Consider the following 19,775-nt stretch of genomic DNA (forward strand, 5'->3'; position numbering starts at 1 on the left):
TGTAGAAACTCTTTATCGAGCTAAGTAACCTTTTTCTTTAATATCATAAAATCAACACAGGCCTAAGAGCATCCTCAAATATTCCATTTGATATTTCATAAATACCATTTTTATAAATAATCAAGAATGGTTTGTCCCAAAGTTTTCCTGGGTAAGTCATACTTTGATTTTAGTTTGAGTCATACTTTGATTTTAACAAAGATGAGTTTTATGACAATACTTTATTATCATGAATTTAATTTGCAGAGATAGAATTGGTATAGGACACAGGAGGAGATGAGCAGACCTCAGATAATAAGGGAGCAAGACATAACAGGAATAAATGTGTGGAGTTGCTTATACTAGTAACTAATTTTTGCCTAAAGTTGTGAAAATGATCTGTTCTTGTCATACCTTGGGAGCCCACAAGATAGCAATGTTACTCCGTAAAGTACAGACCTTTCTGAGCAGAGGTGGATAAGTTTTGTCAGTTGAAGTTGAGAAAAAAGACTAGATTATTGCAATTTAATTTCTTTCTTTAAAAAAAAAATGTGTATTTCCAAGATTTTTAGTACCCTGGCATCTTATTCCTTAGGAAGGTGGCCTTTTAAACCTTTTTAAATTTGACTTGGACATGGGCTCTTAAGGCTATTATGTTCCAAGGCATTGATTTGGCTGTGTCATCCTATGATTTCAAATAGTACCTCATATGTACACAGCGAGAAGGAGTACAATGTAAAGAATAGAGCCTCCATGTCAGACCAGGATTTGTATTCTGGTGCTTATGGCTTATTTTCAAGTAACATGGATAAGTCATTTCATCACTCTGAGCCTTAGTTGTCTCATCTGAAAGAGAGAAAACTTGGTAGGATTAATGTAAGGATGATATGAGATGTACAAGTTCCAGCCTCAACAAATATCAGTGCCCTTCCTCATTCACAGTTTACAAAGTGCTTTGCTGTACATTTGAACCTCATGCAACACTGTGAGGTAGGTATTATTATTATTCCCATTTTATAGATAAGACAACTGAAACCATTAAAGTAGTGTATTTACACAAGGTCAGGGGAGCTAGCTGGCCTGTGTGGAGTAGGTGTGAAATCCAAGTTTTCCAGCATCAGGTGCCTCGCTCTTTCTACTGCACATAGCTGCCTTATACCCAGCACCTACTGCTCTGGCTTGGTTACTGGCCCATTTCCTCCCCATGGGCTGCTCCTTCAGAGACAGGGTGGCTAGTCTCTTAAATGGGCCAGGCTCTAATTGCCATCCTGGGCAACTCCCACCACTATTGAAATTGACTTTGTTTTGAAGGTGCTTTGTTTCTCTGGGGATTTATTAACTGAAGCTTTATTATTCAAAACCGGAAGCCTCTGGAGAGCGTGGGAACTCACAGCTCTTGCACTCACACCTTAAAGTTTTCTTTCTGTAGGCAACTGATTTCACAGACTCCATTCTTAAGAGTATCATAATGAAGGGGAGAAATACTGTCAGGGAAAGAAGAGCACATTCAGATGTCTGTCTTGTGGCTACCTATACCTCTGTAAAGGAAATGCAGCTTGCTCAAATGCATGTGAGGGGAGCAGAAGTGCTCTATTTATGGTGTCCTCTTCTGCCTGTATTACACCATTGGCAGGAAGAACAGCTTTTTTCAGAGAGGTGGCTGGAAATAGAAAAAAAGTTGAGCACTGATCTCTCAGAAGCCATGAGCCATGGCTTCCCAATCTCCCCATATCTAGTTAAAAACTGCCATTTTAATTTTATTTTTTAAATTGTGCATGGAGATGTTTAAATCTCTTCAATATTATTTTTTATTATAAATATTAATAAATACTCTCTGCATACTGAATTTGGTAAAAATTTGGAGAAATTATATGTCTCTGTTTTTCTCTTTTTAGAAGAGAGGAAGGAGCCTCAAGAAATCTTTCGCGCTAACCTGTAAAACTAACCTCAGTCAACAATCAGATACTGACCTCTAGTGGCAAATAGAAGAATTAATTTTATTAGCTAAGGTTTTCTGTTGGCAAGATTGTGCCACATCCTCTTAGCATCCCACACATAGGATCCTGAGTAATGATCATGGAAGTCAGGTGGTGGGGTGAATACATATTTTCGCATAGGTGGTCCTGCCTTTGAATCATACTGCATTGGTAGCAGCTTGCCAAAAAGTAAGAGGCAGGCCCTGCTGACATACATAAAAAGTAGCTAGTAACAGTGTGCTTCTCTTACTGTCTCTTTCTACCCACTCTAAAGTTAAACTCTAAAGAGAGAGCAAGAAAAAAATTTTCTTTAAGCCCAATTATCTTGAAAGTTATGAATCTTGCTCAGTATAAGGCCAAGATACCTAGAAAGACATGTTATTTTGGCTCATATTTCAGGGTTACAAAATAACAAATGATACCGTTCGAACTTGTAGTGTGTTCCTGTCCGAGTGTAGGCGAGGAATACAGGCTCAGGAGCAGACAGTTCCTTCTATGCATCCTTACCTTCTAGATGCTGTGAATACATTTTGATTAAGCACACAAGTCCTCAGGGACAATTACATTTAGTATGAGCCAACTTTTAAAAATGTTTTCAGTTAAGCAGTTCTGTTGCAGTGCACATTATAAACATTTTGATAAATGTGAGTTACGTTGTTGCATTCATTTTTACCTTTGAAAATCTATTAAATCACTGATAAAACTCCACTTCCACAAAGTTTTCCTTGGAAATGTTGACTCCAGAAATGTTATCAATGAGAATATAGTAGATTATATTTTTGACTTACAAATGAATGTATTCTAATTTACTAGGTTAATTGTATTTTTTCCTAGTTAAACCTCTTCACTCAGTCTAACTCAAGAGTTTTTGAATCACACAGTTTTAACAGCATTCTCAACCAGCCAACACGTTATCAGGTAAGCATTCAGTAGACATATCTTTTTATCCGTATGTAATTCCGTGTGTGTGTGTGTGTGTGTGTGTGTGTGTGTGTGGTGAGTAGAATTATATTCTTCGGATATACTATGAGGATAGAACAGAACAGAAAAAATAGTATGTTAGTAGGAGGGGACTTTAGAAATCAGAGTTCCACATCCTTCATTTTTTTGGTTGAGGAAGAAGAGTGATATTAAAAGCAAAGTGTTGCCACACCTTCCAAAGAACATCCTCAAATACCTTGAGCTGGAGAAGCAGTGGGAGATATGGTATATTAGGAAGATTATGCTTTCACAGTATGGAAACCTGATACATTTCTCTAGGTAATCCATTTTTCCAATGGATTCTTAGTCTATACTGTTCCATTAGTGCTACTTTAAAATATCTTCTGCATTTTGACATTAGATGTGACATTTGAACACTATTTTCCAACTTAGATGAGGTTGTAGCTTTTCTTTTCCATCTGGTTGATCATTTTGACTATCAAATCTGTAGATTTCTGATGAAATCTAGAGATCACAAGATCACAAGAATGAAGATCCAGGAATTTATAATGTATGGTTATGTCACTTAATGGGTACACTGCTCTTTGTACACTCGTCTTGGAAGCAGCAAATCCTGCAAATTGCTTGGCACACTGATTGTCAAAGTCTTACTTTTTTTTTATGAAATTTATTGACAAATTGGTTTCCATACAACACCCAGTGCTCATCCCAAAAGGTGCCCTCCTCAATACCCATCACCCACCCTCTCCTCCCTCCCACCCCCCATCAACCCTCAGTTTGTTCTCAGTTTTTAACAGTCTCTTATGCTTTGGCTCTCTCCCATTCTAATCTCTTTTTTTTTTTTCCTTCCCCTCCCCCATGGGTTCCTGTTAAGTTTCTCAGGATCCACATAAGAGTGAAACCATATGGTATCTGTCTTTCTCTGTATGGCTTATTTCACTTAGCATCACACTCTCCAGTTCCATCCACGTTGCTACAAAAGGCCATATTTCATTTTTTCTCATTGCCACGTAATATTCCATTGTGTATATAAACCACAATTTCTTTATCCATTCATCAGTTGATGGACATTTAGGCTCTTTCCATAATTTGGCTATTGTTGAGAGTGCTGCTATGAACATTGGGGTACAAGTGGCCCTATGCATCAGTACTCCTGTATCCCTTGGATAAATTCCTAGCAGTGCTATTGCTGGGTCATAGGGTAGGTCTATTTTTAATTTTCTGAGGAACCTCCACACTGCTTTCCAGAGCGGCTGCACCAATTTGCATTCCCACCAACAGTGCAAGAGGGTTCCCGTTTCTCCACATCCTCTCCAGCATCTATAGTCTCCTGAGTTGTTCATTTTGGCCACTCTGACTGGCGTGAGGTGATACCTGAGTGTGGTTTTGATTTGTATTTCCCTGATAAGGAGCGACGCTGAACATCTTTTCATGTGCCTGTTGGCCATCCGGATGTCTTCTTTAGAGAAGTGTCTATTCATGTTTTCTGCCCATTTCTTCACTGGGTTATTTGTTTTTCGGGTGTGGAGTTTGGTGAGCTCTTTATAGATTTTGGATACTAGCCCTTTGTCTGATATGTCATTTGCGAATATCTTTTCCCATTCCGTTGGTTGCCTTTTAGTTTTGTTGGTTGTTTCCTTTGCTGTGCAGAAGCTTTTTATCTTCATAAGGTCCCAGTAATTCACTTTGCTTTTAATTCCCTTGCCTTTGGGGATGTGTCGAGTAAGAGATTGCTACGGCTGAGGTCAGAGAGGTCTTTTCCTGCTTTCTCCTCTAAGGTTTTGATGGTTTCCTGTCTCACATTTAGGTCCTTTATCCATTTTGAGTTTATTTTTGTGAATGGTGTGAGAAAGTGGTCTAGTTTCAACCTTCTGCATGTTGCTGTCCAGTTCTCCCAGCACCATTTGTTAAAGAGGCTGTCTTTTTTCCATTGGATGTTCTTTCCTGCTTTGTCAAAGATGAGTTGGCCATACGTTTGTGGGTCTAGTTCTGGGGTTTCTATTCTATTCCATTGGTCTATGTGTCTGTTTTTGTGCCAAAAGTCTTACTTTTTAATGGCTACATTATATTCCATTTATATGGTTATATTTACATTTAATATATCAGTCTTCTATCGATAGAAATAGAGGATATTACCAATATTTAGCTATTATAAGCAACACTGCAGTAAGTAACCTCGTATATATGACATTTGAAACATGCACAACCGTATAGAATTGTCTGGTTAAAGTGTATATAGGCATTTTAATATTTTAGCTATTATCAAACTGATTTTGATGGAACTTGTACCAATTTATAGTCTTAACGATAAATGTGTGAAAGAGCCCATTTCCTCCTTCATGCACTAACAGCGTGTTACCAAAGGTTTTTTATCTTTGTCAAATAGATGGGTGAATATGGTATCACAGTGTAGTCTTACTTGGCATTCTTTGTAATGAATGAACTTGACCATCTTTTTATATTTAGTATTCCACATGTTTACTTTTCTTGATGGGTTTTTTGTTATAAAGAGGAATTCATTTATGAAATATTTGAAGAATTAAGAATTCTTTTCAAATTAGTCCTTTGCCTGTGATACAAGTTGAGAATTTTTTTCTGTTTGTTGTATATATTTTTAATATTTTCACCCAACTTTATGATTTTTGTATCATCAACTCTACAAACTTTCTATCGCTTTTAGATTTTGTGACCTGTTTAGGAAGATCTTCCCCCACGTAAGAATACTTGAGAAATTTTTTACACATATTTTCTTTAGTACTTTTATGGTTTTACTTTTCAGATGAAAATATATGATCCATATAGAATATATTTTGATGCAATGTGTGGGGTGGAGATCCAAATTTATTCGTTTTCCAGATGATTATATAGTTGGATGTGTTGAATAAATATCTTTTTATTGACTTGAAATGTCACCTTTATCACTTACTAAATTTCTTTATCTACTTAGATTTGTTTCTAGGATTTCCATATGTTGTAGAACCACATTGTTTTAATTATTATAGTTTATAACAAAAGTTAAATAAAATATACAGACACAGACACACACATACATATGTCCTTACTTCAGGACTCTTATTTTACATAATATCCTGGCTATTCTTTCTTGTTTCTATTTCTGTTTGAACTTTAGAGTCAGCTTGTGTAGGCAATAAAATATTCTGTTCTTTTTGTGATTGTGTTAAGTAAAATTGAGTTCTGTATAATGTCTGGCTTCCTTTTCAACAACATGATATACCTTTCCAACTGTTCAGATCTTCATTTGTGTATTCAGTATCATTATAAAGTCGTCCTCCTGTTGTTTGTATGGATTAGGATATTAAGTTTGGCGCAAACCTCACAAAACCACCAAATACCAACCACTATGTAAAGCATATATATAGAAATGTATTCCTCTCACCTATTCAAGAAGTCAAGAGGTGGTCATCCCAGGACTGGTATGCTACCTACCAATGTTCAGGGACCAAGGCTTTTATAGCATATAATTGTGTCATGACTGGCTTTCAGTCTAACATGCTTCATGGTCCAAGAAAGTTATTGGAAATCTGGCTATTATTTGTGCATTCCAAAATACATTTAGAAGGTGATAGGAAAGAAAGATATACCTCTTTCCTATAAGGAACTTATTTAAAGTTGCACAGTTTATCTGCAGGGGAGGTTGGGAAATATCTTAATTCCTAGGGGCCATTTGCCAAGCTAAAAAAAAAAAAAAACAGGGAAGAGAATTGTCAGTCTCTGCTGAGATGATTATGTTATTTGTCTTGGTGCTTATCTTTATGTCTTTACATATATTTCTGTCTCTGTTACTTGATTTATAAGTTTCAAGTTTTATCTTTTGATCCTCCAGCTCTAAAATATGAGAGAATCAATGTGTTTATTTTATCTTTTATCACTTCCCCCTTTCTCCTAACATTTATTAGTTAAATCATTACAACTGTGATGGAGCAAAAAAACTTTACCCATTAGGTTTTGTCAATTAAACTGACAAAAGACAGATTAATATGAGGAAAAAAAAAACACATGTGTATTTATAAAAAGCAAAATGCATACACACAGGAGAACTCCCTGATGAGTAACGCAAGGGGGTAGTTAGAATTGGGAGCTTACATACCACCTTAACAAAGGGTAAATTTGGGTAGAAGCGACAAGACAAAGGGAACAGGTTTGGGCTCTAAAGGGTTCTAAATTGTGGGAAGGTAAGTATACAAGAAAACCAATGAAAGATTAGGGTTGCTTTATTAAGGTTTTCCTGTGCAGACCCTGTGCCAACTTTTTGTCTCCAGTGATGATGGTTGTTTTAATTCCTTCTGGTTTGGAACAAGGAGAGGGAAGACCTTCACAAAGGGAAATTTATGTCTTGCTTTTAGGCAGATAGGAGAGGGGGAGTGAGCTCTTTCTGTGTTTTCTGCTTCTTAATCGACTTCAGAGTAATCCTTATGCCAAAGTGCTGGTCAGGATTTTAACCCACATTTGTTTTCATTTTAGTCCCACAGAGTTGGCACATGCCACGGATCTTTTTGCCATCATTTTCCTTTGTGGACTAAAGTTTGTCTTTAGTTTCTTCAGAAAGAGTTCATGGGAACTATGTTCTGAGTTATTTTATAGTCTAAACTGTTTTCTATTTTCTATATATTTATATTGACTTGCTATAAAATTCTTAGATATGACTTTATTTTCTTAATGTAAACATTGCTCCACTTCTCCTAGAATGAAATGCTGATGTGGAAAAGTTTGAGGCCGGATTATTTTTCTTATACTATTGACCTGAGATTTTGATTTGAATGCCCACATTTTCTTCATTCATTTTCTAAGTCCAATAACTTGCTGTTGGTTTTTCTGAAGGTGAATCTGTATGTGCACAGATATGGTTTTGGTGCACAGATATGGTGTATGGTTTTTCTGAAGGTGAATCTTCCTGCACAAAGTATGGCTCTTCAATCTATACATTCCAGTCTTCTTTTATTTCTGAATAATATCCTTATATCATATCTTGAAATATTTTTTTCTGTTCCTTTATTTGGGTCTCTTCTTTAAAGAATCCAATTAGATGCCTGCTGAATCTTCTTTGCCTGTCCTCTGTAGCAACCACTTTTACTCTATTCCAGTTGAATTTTTTATCCATTTCTCCTTTGGCTCCTTTTCTCTCATACTGTATTGTTCTTTGTCTTCATATGTGCTATTTCAAATTTACCTTTCATTTCTGTGACAATTTTCTTCTTCCTCTTTTTGAGACTTTCAAGCTTATATATCATTTCCTTTTTTGACTCACAATATTTTCCTCGGCCTTTGGTGCTCTTATTTTAAAGACATGATTGGCTCATTGGGTATTCATTCCTGCTTTGCTAAAGATTAGTTGACCATATAGTTGATGAATCCATTTCTGGGTTTTCTATTCTATTCCATTGGTCTGTGTGTCTGTTTTTGTGCCAGTTCCATACTGTCTAGATGACTACAAGTTTATAATAGAGCTCAAAGTCTGGACTTGTGATGCCACCAGCTTTGCTTTTCTTTCCCAGGATTACTTTAGCTTTTGGGTTTTTTTGTGGTTCCATACAAATTTTAGGATTGTTTGTTCTAGCACTGTGAAGAATGCTGGTGGTGTTTTGATAGGAATTGTATAAAGTGTGTAGATTGCTTTGGGTAGTATAGACATTTTAACATTGTTCTTTCAATCCGTGAGCTTAGAATGTTTTTCTTTTTATCATCTTCAATTTCTTTCCTAAGTATTCTATACTTTTCTGAGTACAGATCTTTTACCTCTTTGGTTAGATTTATTTGTAGGTATCTTATGGGTTTTGATGCAATTGTGAATGGGACAGATTCATTGATTTCTCTTTCTGCTGCTTCATTTTTGGTGTATAGAAATGCGACAGATTTCTGTACATTGATTTTATATTCTGTGATGTTACTGATTTCATGTATCAGTTCTAGCAATTTTTTGGTGGAGTCCTACATAGAATATCATGACATCTGTGAAGAGTGAAAGTTTGCCTTTCTTCCTTGCCAATTTGGATTATTTTTATTGCTTTTTTTTTTTTTTTCTGGTTGCTGAAGCTAGGACTTCCAGTACTATGTTAAATAATAATGGTGAGAGTGGACATCCCTCTCTTGTTCCTGACCTTAGAGGAAAAGCTCTCAGTTTTTCCCCAGTGAGGATGATATTAGCTGTGGGTCTTTGGTAGGTGGCCTTTATGATGTTGAGGTGTGTTCCCTCTATCCCTACTTTATTGGGGTTTTTATTAATGTTTTTTCTGCATCTATTAAGATCATATGGTTCTTATCCTTTCTTTTATTAATGTGGTGTATCATGTTGATTGATTTGCGATTATTGAACCACCCTTGCAGCCCAGGAATAAATCCCACTTGATCATGGTAAATAATTCTTTTAATGTACTCTTGGATTTAATTTGCTAGGATCTTGTTGAGAATTTTTGCATTCATATTCATCAGGGATATTGGCCTGTAGTTCCCCTTTTAGTGGGGTCTTTGGCTTTAAAATCAAGATAATGCTGACCTCGTAGAATGAGTTTGGAAGTTTTCCTTCCATTTCTACTTTTTGGAACAGTTCGAGAAGAAAATATATTAATTCCTCTTTAAATGTTTGGTAGAATTCCCCTGGGAAACCATCTGGTCCTGGTATTTTGTTTTTTGGAAGATTTTTGATTACTGACTCAATTTCTTTATTGGTTATGGATTTGTTCAAACTTTATATTTCTTCCTGTTTCAGTTTTGGTAGTTTATATGTTTATAGGAATTTATCCATTTCTTCCAGATTGCCCAATTTATTGGCATATAATTGTTCATAATATTCTTTTATAATTGTATTTTTGTGGTATTGGTTGTGATCACGCCTCTTTCATTCGTGATTTTATTTATTTGGGTCCTTTCTCTTCATTTTGATAGGTCTGGCTAAGGGTTTATTGATTTTGTTAATGCTTTCAAAGAACCAGCTCCTGTTTTACTGGGTGTTGTTGTTGTTGTTGTTGTTGTTGTTGTTGTTTTTATATCATTTTTTTTCTGCTCTCATTTTTATAATTTCCCTTCTTCTGCTGACTTTAGGCTTTATTTGCTGTTTCGTATCTTGTTCCTTTAGATGTAAGGTTTCATTGTGTATTTGAGACTTTTCTTGCTTCTTGATGTAGCCCTGTATTGCTATGCACTTCCCTCTTATGACTGCCTTTGCTACATCCCAAAGGTTTGAACTATCGTGTTTTCATTTTCATTTGCTTCCATGTATTTCTTTATTTCTTCTTTAATTTCCTGATTAACCCATTCATTCTTTAGTAGGATGTTCTTTAACCTCCAGGTATTTGTGGTCTTCCCCAATTTTTTCTTGTGGTTGACTTCAGGTTTCATAGTGTTGTGTCTGAAAATCATGCATGGTAGGATCTCGGTCTTTTTGCACTTGTTGAGGGCTGATTTGTGACCCAGTACGTGATCTTTTCTGGAGAATGTCCCATGTACACTTGAATGTGTGTTCTGTGCTTTAGGATGAAATGTCTGAACATATCTGCTAAGTCCATCCAGTCCAGTGTGTCATTCAAAGCCATTGTTTCCTTGTTGATTTTCTACTTAAGATGATCTGTCCATTGTTGTAAGTGGGGTGTTAAGTCCCCTGCTATTATTGTATTGTTATTAATGAGTTTCTTTATGTTTGTGTATTTATATATTTGGGTGCTTTCAAGTTGAGGGCATAAATATTTATAATTGTTAGATCTTCTTGTTGGATGGACCCCTTTATTTAGACCTAGGGCCCTTCTTCATTTCGTGTTACAGTCTTTGGTCTAAAATCTAGCCTGTCTGAAATAAATATGGCTATTCCAGCTTTTGTTTGACATCCATTAGCATGATAAATGTTTCTCTATCCCCTCACTTTCAATCTGCAGATATCTTTAGGTCTGAAATAAGTCTCTTGTAGGTGGCATATAGATGGGTCTTGGGTTTTTTTTCTTTTAATCATCCTAATAACTTGTGTCTCTTGATTGGAGCATTTAGTCCATTTACATTCAGAATGATTATTGATAGATATGAATTTAGTGCCACTGTATTACCTGTAAAGTTGGTGTTTCTGGAGATTTTCTTGTTCCTTTCCAGTCTTTGTTGCTTTTGGCCTTTCTTTCCCACTCAAAGAGTCCCCCTTTAATATTTCTTGCAGGGCTGGTTTAGTGGTCACTAACTTCTTTTGTTATTGTTTGTCTGGGAAACTCTTGATCTCCCTATTCTGGATGACAACCTTGCTGGATAAAGTATTCTTGGCTGTATATTTTCCCCATTCAGCACATTGAATATATCATGCCACTCCTTTCTGGCCTACCAAGTTTTTGTGAAGAGACCTTCTGCTAACCTTATTTGTCATCCCTTCTAGGCTAGGGATTTCTTTTCCCTCTCTGCTTTCAGGATTCTTTCCTTATATCTATTTGGCACATTTTACTATGATATGTCTTGGTATTGGCCTGCTTTTGTTGATTTTGATGGGAGTTCTCTGTGCCTCCTGGATTTGGATGCCCATTTGCTTCCCCAGATTAGGGAATTTTCCAGGTTTAATTTGCACAAATAAACCTTCTCCTTTTTCCCTCTCTTTTTCTGGGACTTCTATGATATGGATGTTACTAAACTTTATGGAATTGATGAATTCCCTAAGTCTACATTTGTAACCTAATATTTTTTTCCTTCTTCTTATCAGCGTCATTATTTTCCATAATTTTATCTTCTGTATAGCCTATTTGTTCTTCTGATTCTTCCATCCTTGTGGTCATCATATCTAGTCAGTTTTGCATTTCAGTTAGCATTTTTAATTTCAGCCTGATCAGTTTTAAGTCTTTGATTTCTGTGGTAAGGGACTCCTTGGTGTCTTCTATGCTTTTCTCAAACCAACCTAGTATCTTTATGATTGTTGTTTTAAATTCAGGTACAGGCATAGATCCCTGGCTGTGATCTCTTCTTGTTCTTTCTTTTGGGATGAACTCCTCTGTCTTGGCATTTTTTCTAGGTCTCTGTCTTCTGTGCGTTAGGAAAGCCTGTTATGTTTCCTACTCCTGAAAGTAATGGCTATATTAAGAAGAGGTCATATGCTGTCTAGGGCCTGGTGCTTCAGGAAGTATTTCTGATATATTCTGTGTGCATGCTGCTGTTGTGTTTTGGCTGCTGTTTCCCTCAGGTCAGTCCTCTGTAGAGTTTGTCCTTGCCTGTAGTGGGGACTTGTTTGGACCTTGTCTACTGTGTCGTGCGTTTTAACTAGGTGTGTTTTACTCTTCTTGTTAAAAGAGGCTAGATCCTCTTTGCCCTAGGGCTGAAATTGCAGCACTGTATGGTCAGTAGACTTGGTGCATGCAGGAGATTTGTGCTCATCTTCTGGGAGAGGGGCTCCCTACTGCTCTGAATCTCAGGGACACTTGCTCTAGTAAAAAAAAAGAACCTACAGAGTGCAGGAGGGAGGGCATTGGTGTAAGCAGCTGAAACCTCCACTGTGGGTGCTGTGCTGATCACTGTAGCCTGTCTGGGCTGATGTGGGGGAGAAAAATGGCACCAACCTGCTCTCTTGACACCAGAGAGGGGAGTTTGTGCCTGCCACTTCTCAGGAAACCCTCACAGAAGAGTGAACAATTTCCTTTTGTGTGTACCAGGCATCCCTCAGATCCCTTGCCTTCACCCTGTCTGTGTCTGAGCCATCTTCCCACTCCTGTATTTTATCTCAACTGGCTGGGTTTCAAAACTCCAAATTTTGGGGACCAAATGCCGCTGATCCTCTCGAGGAGGGTCTTGCCACGCTGGGGCTGGCGACAGTTTGTCCCCAAAGGGCTGTTACACGAAGGCACAGGGGCTTGGAGTTTATGGTAAAGTGCAGCAAAAAGCTGGTGTCCATGTTAGCTGTCCTCAGCAGGAGTCTTTGCTTGTATGCTAGTGAACGGGGCAGCTCACTGGTGCCTGACCGCTCTTTTGTCCTCTGAGAGGCAGTGCCACCTCTCCCAAATGCATTCCAAGAAGGGGAACTGTCTCTCCCAGTGTGATGCAGGGGATCCTCAGACCATGCTGTCCACTCTCGGTCCTCTTCTCTCCTGCACAGGAACCCCTCTATGCCCACCAGGCTCCACCCAGCTATGGTGCAGATTTCTGAAACTTCAGACTTTGAGCTCCACTCTTTGTAAAAACTTGCGATAATCAGCTCTTCTCATTTTCCCCGTTCCCATTTCCCCAATGGTTTGGGGGAAGTATTTTTTCTTGTGCAGTGCCCTGTGTCCTATTCTTTTTCTCTCTTTCTCTCCTGTCTCCCTGATCCAGGTTCCCTCCCCTCCACAGCACCAGCAATTCTTTTCTACCCCAATCATGTCTCTGCACCTCCCACCTTCCACGATGTGGCCTCTTTTCTCCTTCTAGTTGTGAGTTTGTTGTCTCAGTCCTCAGATTGATTTCCTAGGTGTTCGAATAATTGGACATATATTATCTAGCTGTGTTCAAGGGATGAGGCTAGGATAGAGTCCTCCTAGTATCTGCCGTCTTAACTCCCAATCTGTACTCAGCTTTAAATGAAGTAAGTTCTTGAATCAGCAGCTTTCAGGAGGTTGGAGTGATATTAGAGAATTCCAGATCCTCCTTCGCAGCTAATAGAATTTTCCTATGGGCACAGGATTGTATTTGTGAGTTCATTTTTTCTTTATGTTTCCCTAACAGAAAATAGCAATACAAGACCAGTCAGTTGCAAGGCAGACTCTCCCTCTCCACCTCACGAAATACATCTAGCAAATATGGATTTCCTTTATAATTTCTCCTTCACTCTTCTATTCCAAACTTCTCTAGATTTTGTGTCAAAAGGTCAAGGGAAGTTCTCAGCCATGAATGTCTGCCTTTGGCATTTCCTCACACCCTCATTTGATTTTTCATATGACATTTCTAAAGAAGAGTATGGATGTATCACAGGAGTTTGTGTTTCTGTTTCTTGTTCTCCTTGTTGCTTTTGAATGATTTAGAAGAAGTGGGGAAAATTCCCAAATTTATTGTCAAATTCAATCTTCTTGTGTCTGAAAACTGTTCTGCTTCTATATGAGGTGATCTTTGCTACGCTGCCTAGAGGCTCCAGAATGCCGTACATTTCATATTTTATAAGGAGAAGAATTCCCTGTCTGTAGCATGATACTCTGTGGTGCTCCAAAATTGATAGTATAAAAACAAACTCTGAGAAAAAAGATTTAAATCAGCTATCAAACTTCACAGATGAATCAAATTTCATATAAATGCCTTGATTATATTTAGATAAAATCTCTTTACTATGGATTCCATGAGTGATAACAATTGGTTTTAGTTTAATGAATTCTTGTTTCATGCAGTGTAATTATAATATATGACTTACTTAAAGAAATCCCAGATCTTAATCTGCTAAATGGGGATTATTTTCTTCAAAGTGGTGACCTTTTGGGATACTCTAATTCTAATGGTGCTACCACAATTCAGAACATTTTTGGAATATCACTAAAGAATTACTTTTATAATAAGTTTATAAGATACAAAAATTGCTTCATTTTCATTATTAAACTCAGATAATTATTCACCTTATTAATAAGACTTAGTGCCACGTGACTACTTTTTTTTCAAAAATAGTCATATCCATCTTCAAAAAAACACATGGCTGTTGCCAGCTGCACCTTATGTGTTTTACATCCAAAGGAGTGTTTCCTCTCCAAAACAATTACTTCAAAAGTAGAGAGACTCAAGTTTGCCTCAAAGTATAACAGAGGAAGAGTTTCAAAAATACTTTGATCAATTACAGTGTTATTTATATTAACATTAATTATTAATAGTGTGCTGAGGTCATTTTTGTTATGTGTGTAAATATTTTTTTGTTATGTTACAAAACTAGAGATGATTTTTTCTGGAGAACATAAGGACTTGGAGGGATAGCTGTGATTGAATTCTGCTCATGAAAAGTTCAAGTTAAAGGTACATGGATATGCTAAAGTGACTTTAAGAAATGGGAATTTTTTCTAAGACTCCACAGACACAAGGTTGTAGGCGCTTGGGTCCTATTCTCTCTGGTGTCTCTTGTAGCAGCTCTGCTTTAACTACCTTCTTTAGCTTGGGAACTCCTTTCACCAATGTAGTGTTATACTGTCTTTGGCCCACATGATTGTCCCTAGTCCGAACCACTAAGGCTACCATAGGTGGCTTGGTTTTACTGGAGGCACATGGCATTTTTCTCTAAAGGAGGCAATATGAGACATTCACATTAAGCTTCATTCATAATGAGGTTGATGGCACATTACAGACTCCCACTATTATGCATAGTCCTTGGTAATAAGGATACAAAGATACAGTCCATGCCTTCAAGGATCTCTCCCCTCGAGTGAAATTTCAAGATTGAGGTGGGAAGGAAAGAAAAATAGATGAACATTCACACAACCCTGTGAAATGTGGCATAGGTGAAATGTAAATAAAATGGTATAAGAACCTTGGGAAACCCATAGAAGGGGGATATTTAAAAACCCATCAAGTAGAAGCAATTCTAGTCTCTATTTCTCTAAAGAACAGAACTTTGACTAGTGGTTAGAAGGTATAAGGAAGCAGATTTGATGCAATACAACAGAATTGTTTTTTAACTGCTACAGTTGTCTAAAAATAGATTAAACCAGCTGTCTGGAAAGAGTAACAGGCTCTGAATCACAGATGTTTATTCAGAGGCTGTGCAATGGTGATGGATCAGGATGTCTCACAATGAGTGGTATGAAAATATGAAAAACACATGACTTCCAAGGTCCCTTTCCTCTCTCAAATTCTACTCTCTACTTCTGAGTTCTTTGTATTTGTTCATATTAGTCTTACCTTACAGTCATACTTTATAGATTTCTAATATTCATATTATGGAATACTCATGGACAGTCAAATTTGGCTTCTCTGTAGGATTAAATGAGAAAATGAATGTAAAAGTACCTGAAGGAGTTCTTCACAGGTGTTAGTTGAATTTGAATTAGTGAAAAATAAGCAACTGAAAAGAAAAGGTTTGATGCCTTTTGGGAGTGAGGGACATACCCATATATCCAACTACCCACATTTCAGTCCTTCTTCCAGTCTTAATGAAGGTTTAAAAAATGAACTGAGATTTGTTTGCAAGAGATAATTTTTAAGGTAACTACCATCTAGGCTTTCAACACCCTGGATAGAGAAAATCTGTGATCTACTCTACAAAAGTCACAATGTCTACCTTAAGGAGTAATTCACAGGATCATACCAAGAAATTTGGATAATTCCTGGAGGTTTGTGGACTGTGGACTTCTATTCCATTAGTTAGTAACTTGACCAAGAGGGAAAAATAATGAGTTTGTTAATGGTCAACTTTGTTTTGGGTACTGGCTTTGATTAAGGAATCAGTTGAAAATTTAAAGGTAATATTTACAATGGTAATTTTACTTGCCACATATGAGTTTTATGATCCTTGCCAAAGTATTATTAAGCATTATTAATATTGGTTAATCAAGATTTGCTTATAGAAATATACATGATAATGAGAGCGTAATAGTTATACTAATTGAGCACCTACTATGTAATTTACCTGTATTATCTCTTTTACCATGTAGATTCTAACATTTCCATTATGCAGACTAAGTCACCAAGGTTCCACAGCTTGTAAATAATGTAGTTAGCAACTCAAATCCAGGCAATTTGCCCTTGCAACCCACTTTTTTAACTGCTACACAGTACTGCCTTGGGTTCACTGGACAAGCTACCTAATAGAATGGAAATAGCTAACCTTTGTCCCTTGTCTGAACTACACATCATTTTGGAATTCATGAATTATCTTTCCAATATGAACTAAAGGATGAACTATTACCAGGTAGTGTCATGTGTGGAGAAACTAATTTCAATCCAACATCAGGTGTCTTCTTGCCTTATAGAGAAGCTCAAATTTAGTACAGTGGTAGATATAAATATATTTAAGCTATTAATATTAAGATGCAAATTTTAAAAAAATGAATTTTTTGTGGGATAAATGGAAAGCTTTAAACACACCAGATTTTGGAGGGGAAAAATTTAAGCCTAAACACAATTTTCCCTAGTAATATATCTACCTATTTTCCCTTCAATGGGGAGTGAGTGTAATCTGAGTAACTTTGTACATGGTGTTTCTAGGGAAGCTGAACTCATTTTAATTTTTAAAATATTGTACTTTCCTCTTCCTTTCTGGAAGTAAATATAAATTTTCATAGATTGTTTTTCTTTTCTTTTTTTTAAATGTTTGTTTTTGAGAGAGAGAGAGAGAGAGTGCGCACAAGTGGGGGAGGCAGACAAAGAATCTGAAGCAGGCTCTAGGCTCCAAGCTGTCAGCACAGAGCCCAATGCAGGACCTGAACTCAGGAACCTTGAGATCATGGCCTGAGCTGAAGTCATAGACTTTTTCTAAGCATAGTTTTGGATAACGTTAAATATTTTATAGGTTATTATACTAGAGAATGTGGGTAGCAATATTTTAGTCTTCAAATTTTATCTTTATAAATAATACTAGCAAGAACTAACATCTTCTAAGCGGAAATTCTACTTTCAGATGCATTTTATTGTTTAATCTGTACAACCTATAAGTTTTTATTACCCCCTCCCATATTTTATATGAGTAACTGGAAGCTTAGAGAGGTTGTTAAGTACCTTAAGTTCACTCAGCTATTAAAGACGTGTTCACATTAAGAGATTTTTTAAATTCTGAACCCATTCTGTCTCCCTTTAAGCTATCTTATTTTTTTGTGGAGGTAAGATTTCTAAATAACACATTCCTGAATGGTTCTAAACAAGACCCTTATAAGCTCTGAATTATTCTCTATTTATATTAACTAAAGTTTTTACAGCTTTGTAGAAGTGAAAAATATTTGTTTATTTATTATAATTAAGGGCTGTTGCTGCTGAAGATGGAATGAATGCCCAGGCTGGTGAGGCACATCAATTTGATAGGCACCTCTACTTAGGGGATGCCTGGGTGGCTCAGGTAGTTAAACATCTGACTTCGGCTCAGGTCATGATCTCATAGCTCATGAGTTTGAGTCCCCCACCAGTTTAGCTTGAGCCCCACTTCTGGTGAGCACGAGTCCTACTTTCTCTCTCTCTCTCTCTCTCTCTCTCTCTCTCTCTCTCTGTCTTCCCTTGTGGGATTCTCTCTCTCTCCCATTCTCTCTCCACCCTCACTCACTTGTGCCCTCTCTCTGTCTAAAAGAAAAAAAAACACAAACACAAAAAAAAAAACCTACTCAGAAGAATATTTTAGTAGTTGTATGTTGTTGGGTTTTTTTTTTTTTGGTTGTTTTTGGTTTTTTGTTTCTTGGGGTTTTTTGTTTTGTTTTGTTTTGTTTTGTTTTGTTTTGTTTTGATAGAACAGGGGAGGGACTGAGAAAGAGAGAGAGAGAGAATCCCAAGCAGACTCCATGCCCAGCATGGAGAGCCTGCCGCAGTGCTCAATCCACAAGCATGAGATCATGGCCTGAGATGAAATCAATAGTAGGATGCTCAACCAGCTGAGCCAACCAGAATCCCCTTTAGTATTTTGATTTTATTAGATTTTGAATTTTAATTATGAACTATTTCTAACACAGAATGGTACCACAAATATCCTGTTAGACATCTGTGCCACTACCATCTTGATTTAATAAATGTTAACATTTTACAGTATTCTTTTTGGACCTTTTTTGTAAGGATTTTTTGATACAACAAAATTCCCCTACCTACTCTATTACAATAGCCTTTATCTCTCCCCAGCTATCTTCACTATATTGAAGTTCATGCAAGTTCTTGCCATGTTTTCTTCTATATGTTTATTACTTACATGAGTACACTCATACCTTTATGGACTGGTTTTATGTGTTTTTGAAATATACATAAATTAATAATATACTACATATTCTGCTTTTTTTCCACTTTATGCTTTTGAGAATGATCTATGTTAATATGTGTATATCTTGTTTTCTATTCTCACTGCTACAATATAATCCATTGTATGAATATTTAGCTTATTTTCCATTTTTGAGTATTATAAATAATGCTGTAGTGAACATCTTAGTAAATGTCTCCTTTTATGAATTTGTGTTTTTTATGGATTATATACCTGAGAATAGTTCTATCAGTTTATATTTCCAGCAACAGGGTATGAGAGTTTCTCATTGTTCTCAGAAGGACTTGATATTAACAGATTTTCAAAATTTTGCCTACTAAAAATAGCTGCCCTGTACATCTTCAAAAATGTTAGCATCATGAAAAACAAAGGACAAGGAACTATTCCAGATTAAAGAAGACTAAAGATACGTAACATCTAAAAACAGTGTTGTTCCTCAGTTGGGAAAATGAAACAAAGTCTGGATTATGTATTAAATGGTTTTTGCTCCCTTGTTAATTTTTTTGAAGTTTGATCATTGTAGCATGGTTATATAAGAGAATATTCTTGTTCTTTGGGAATACTCGTCGATGTATTTAGGGATAAAGGGACACGATGTCTCAGAATTATTTTCAAATGCTTTAGCAAAATAATAATACAGAGAGTGAGATTAAGCAATGTAGCAAATTTCTAACATTGGTGAATCTAGGTGAAGGGTATATGTGAATTCATTTTACTTTCAACTTTTCTTTAGATTTGAATTTTTTTCAAGAGAAAAACTGTTTGCTAAACTCATAGGTGTGAATTTATTAATTCACTCTTCTCTGAGTACTAGTGAGATTGAACATCTTTTCCTATGTTTGTTGGTCATTCAGATTTCCTTTTTTGTGAATTTGAATTCCTTTGCCTAATTCTACTTTGCCATTTGTCTTACTGACTTGTCAAAATTCTGTAATATTCTCCTTACTGATTCTTTGTTGATGTGTTTTGCCAACAACTTCTCTCACTTTTTGGTTTGTCTTTTAACTTTGTGTAATGAGTTCATT

At 36.5% G+C, this 19,775-nt stretch overlaps 1 protein-coding gene across 3 annotated transcripts in view; it reads left to right on the forward strand.

Annotated features, from left to right (window-relative positions):
• TRPC3 (transient receptor potential cation channel subfamily C member 3) overlaps positions 1-19,775 on the forward strand; it is a 74,080-nt gene that overhangs the window by 46,255 nt on the left and 8,050 nt on the right. Inside the window, exons 10-11 of one of the 3 annotated variants that reach the window (XM_043569213.1) lie at positions 922-969; positions 2,790-2,873. The exons of 1 other annotated variant lie outside the window; for it this stretch is intronic. In XM_043569213.1, the coding sequence (XP_043425148.1) occupies positions 922-969; positions 2,790-2,873 (132 nt within the window). The remainder of the gene's footprint in view (positions 1-921; positions 970-2,789; positions 2,874-19,775) is intronic. One more of the 3 variants, XM_043569223.1, reaches the window with a different exon arrangement.

The sequence above is a fragment of the Prionailurus bengalensis genome, chromosome B1 (genome assembly GCF_016509475.1).
Source record: "Prionailurus bengalensis isolate Pbe53 chromosome B1, Fcat_Pben_1.1_paternal_pri, whole genome shotgun sequence".
NCBI lineage: Eukaryota > Metazoa > Chordata > Mammalia > Carnivora > Felidae > Prionailurus > Prionailurus bengalensis.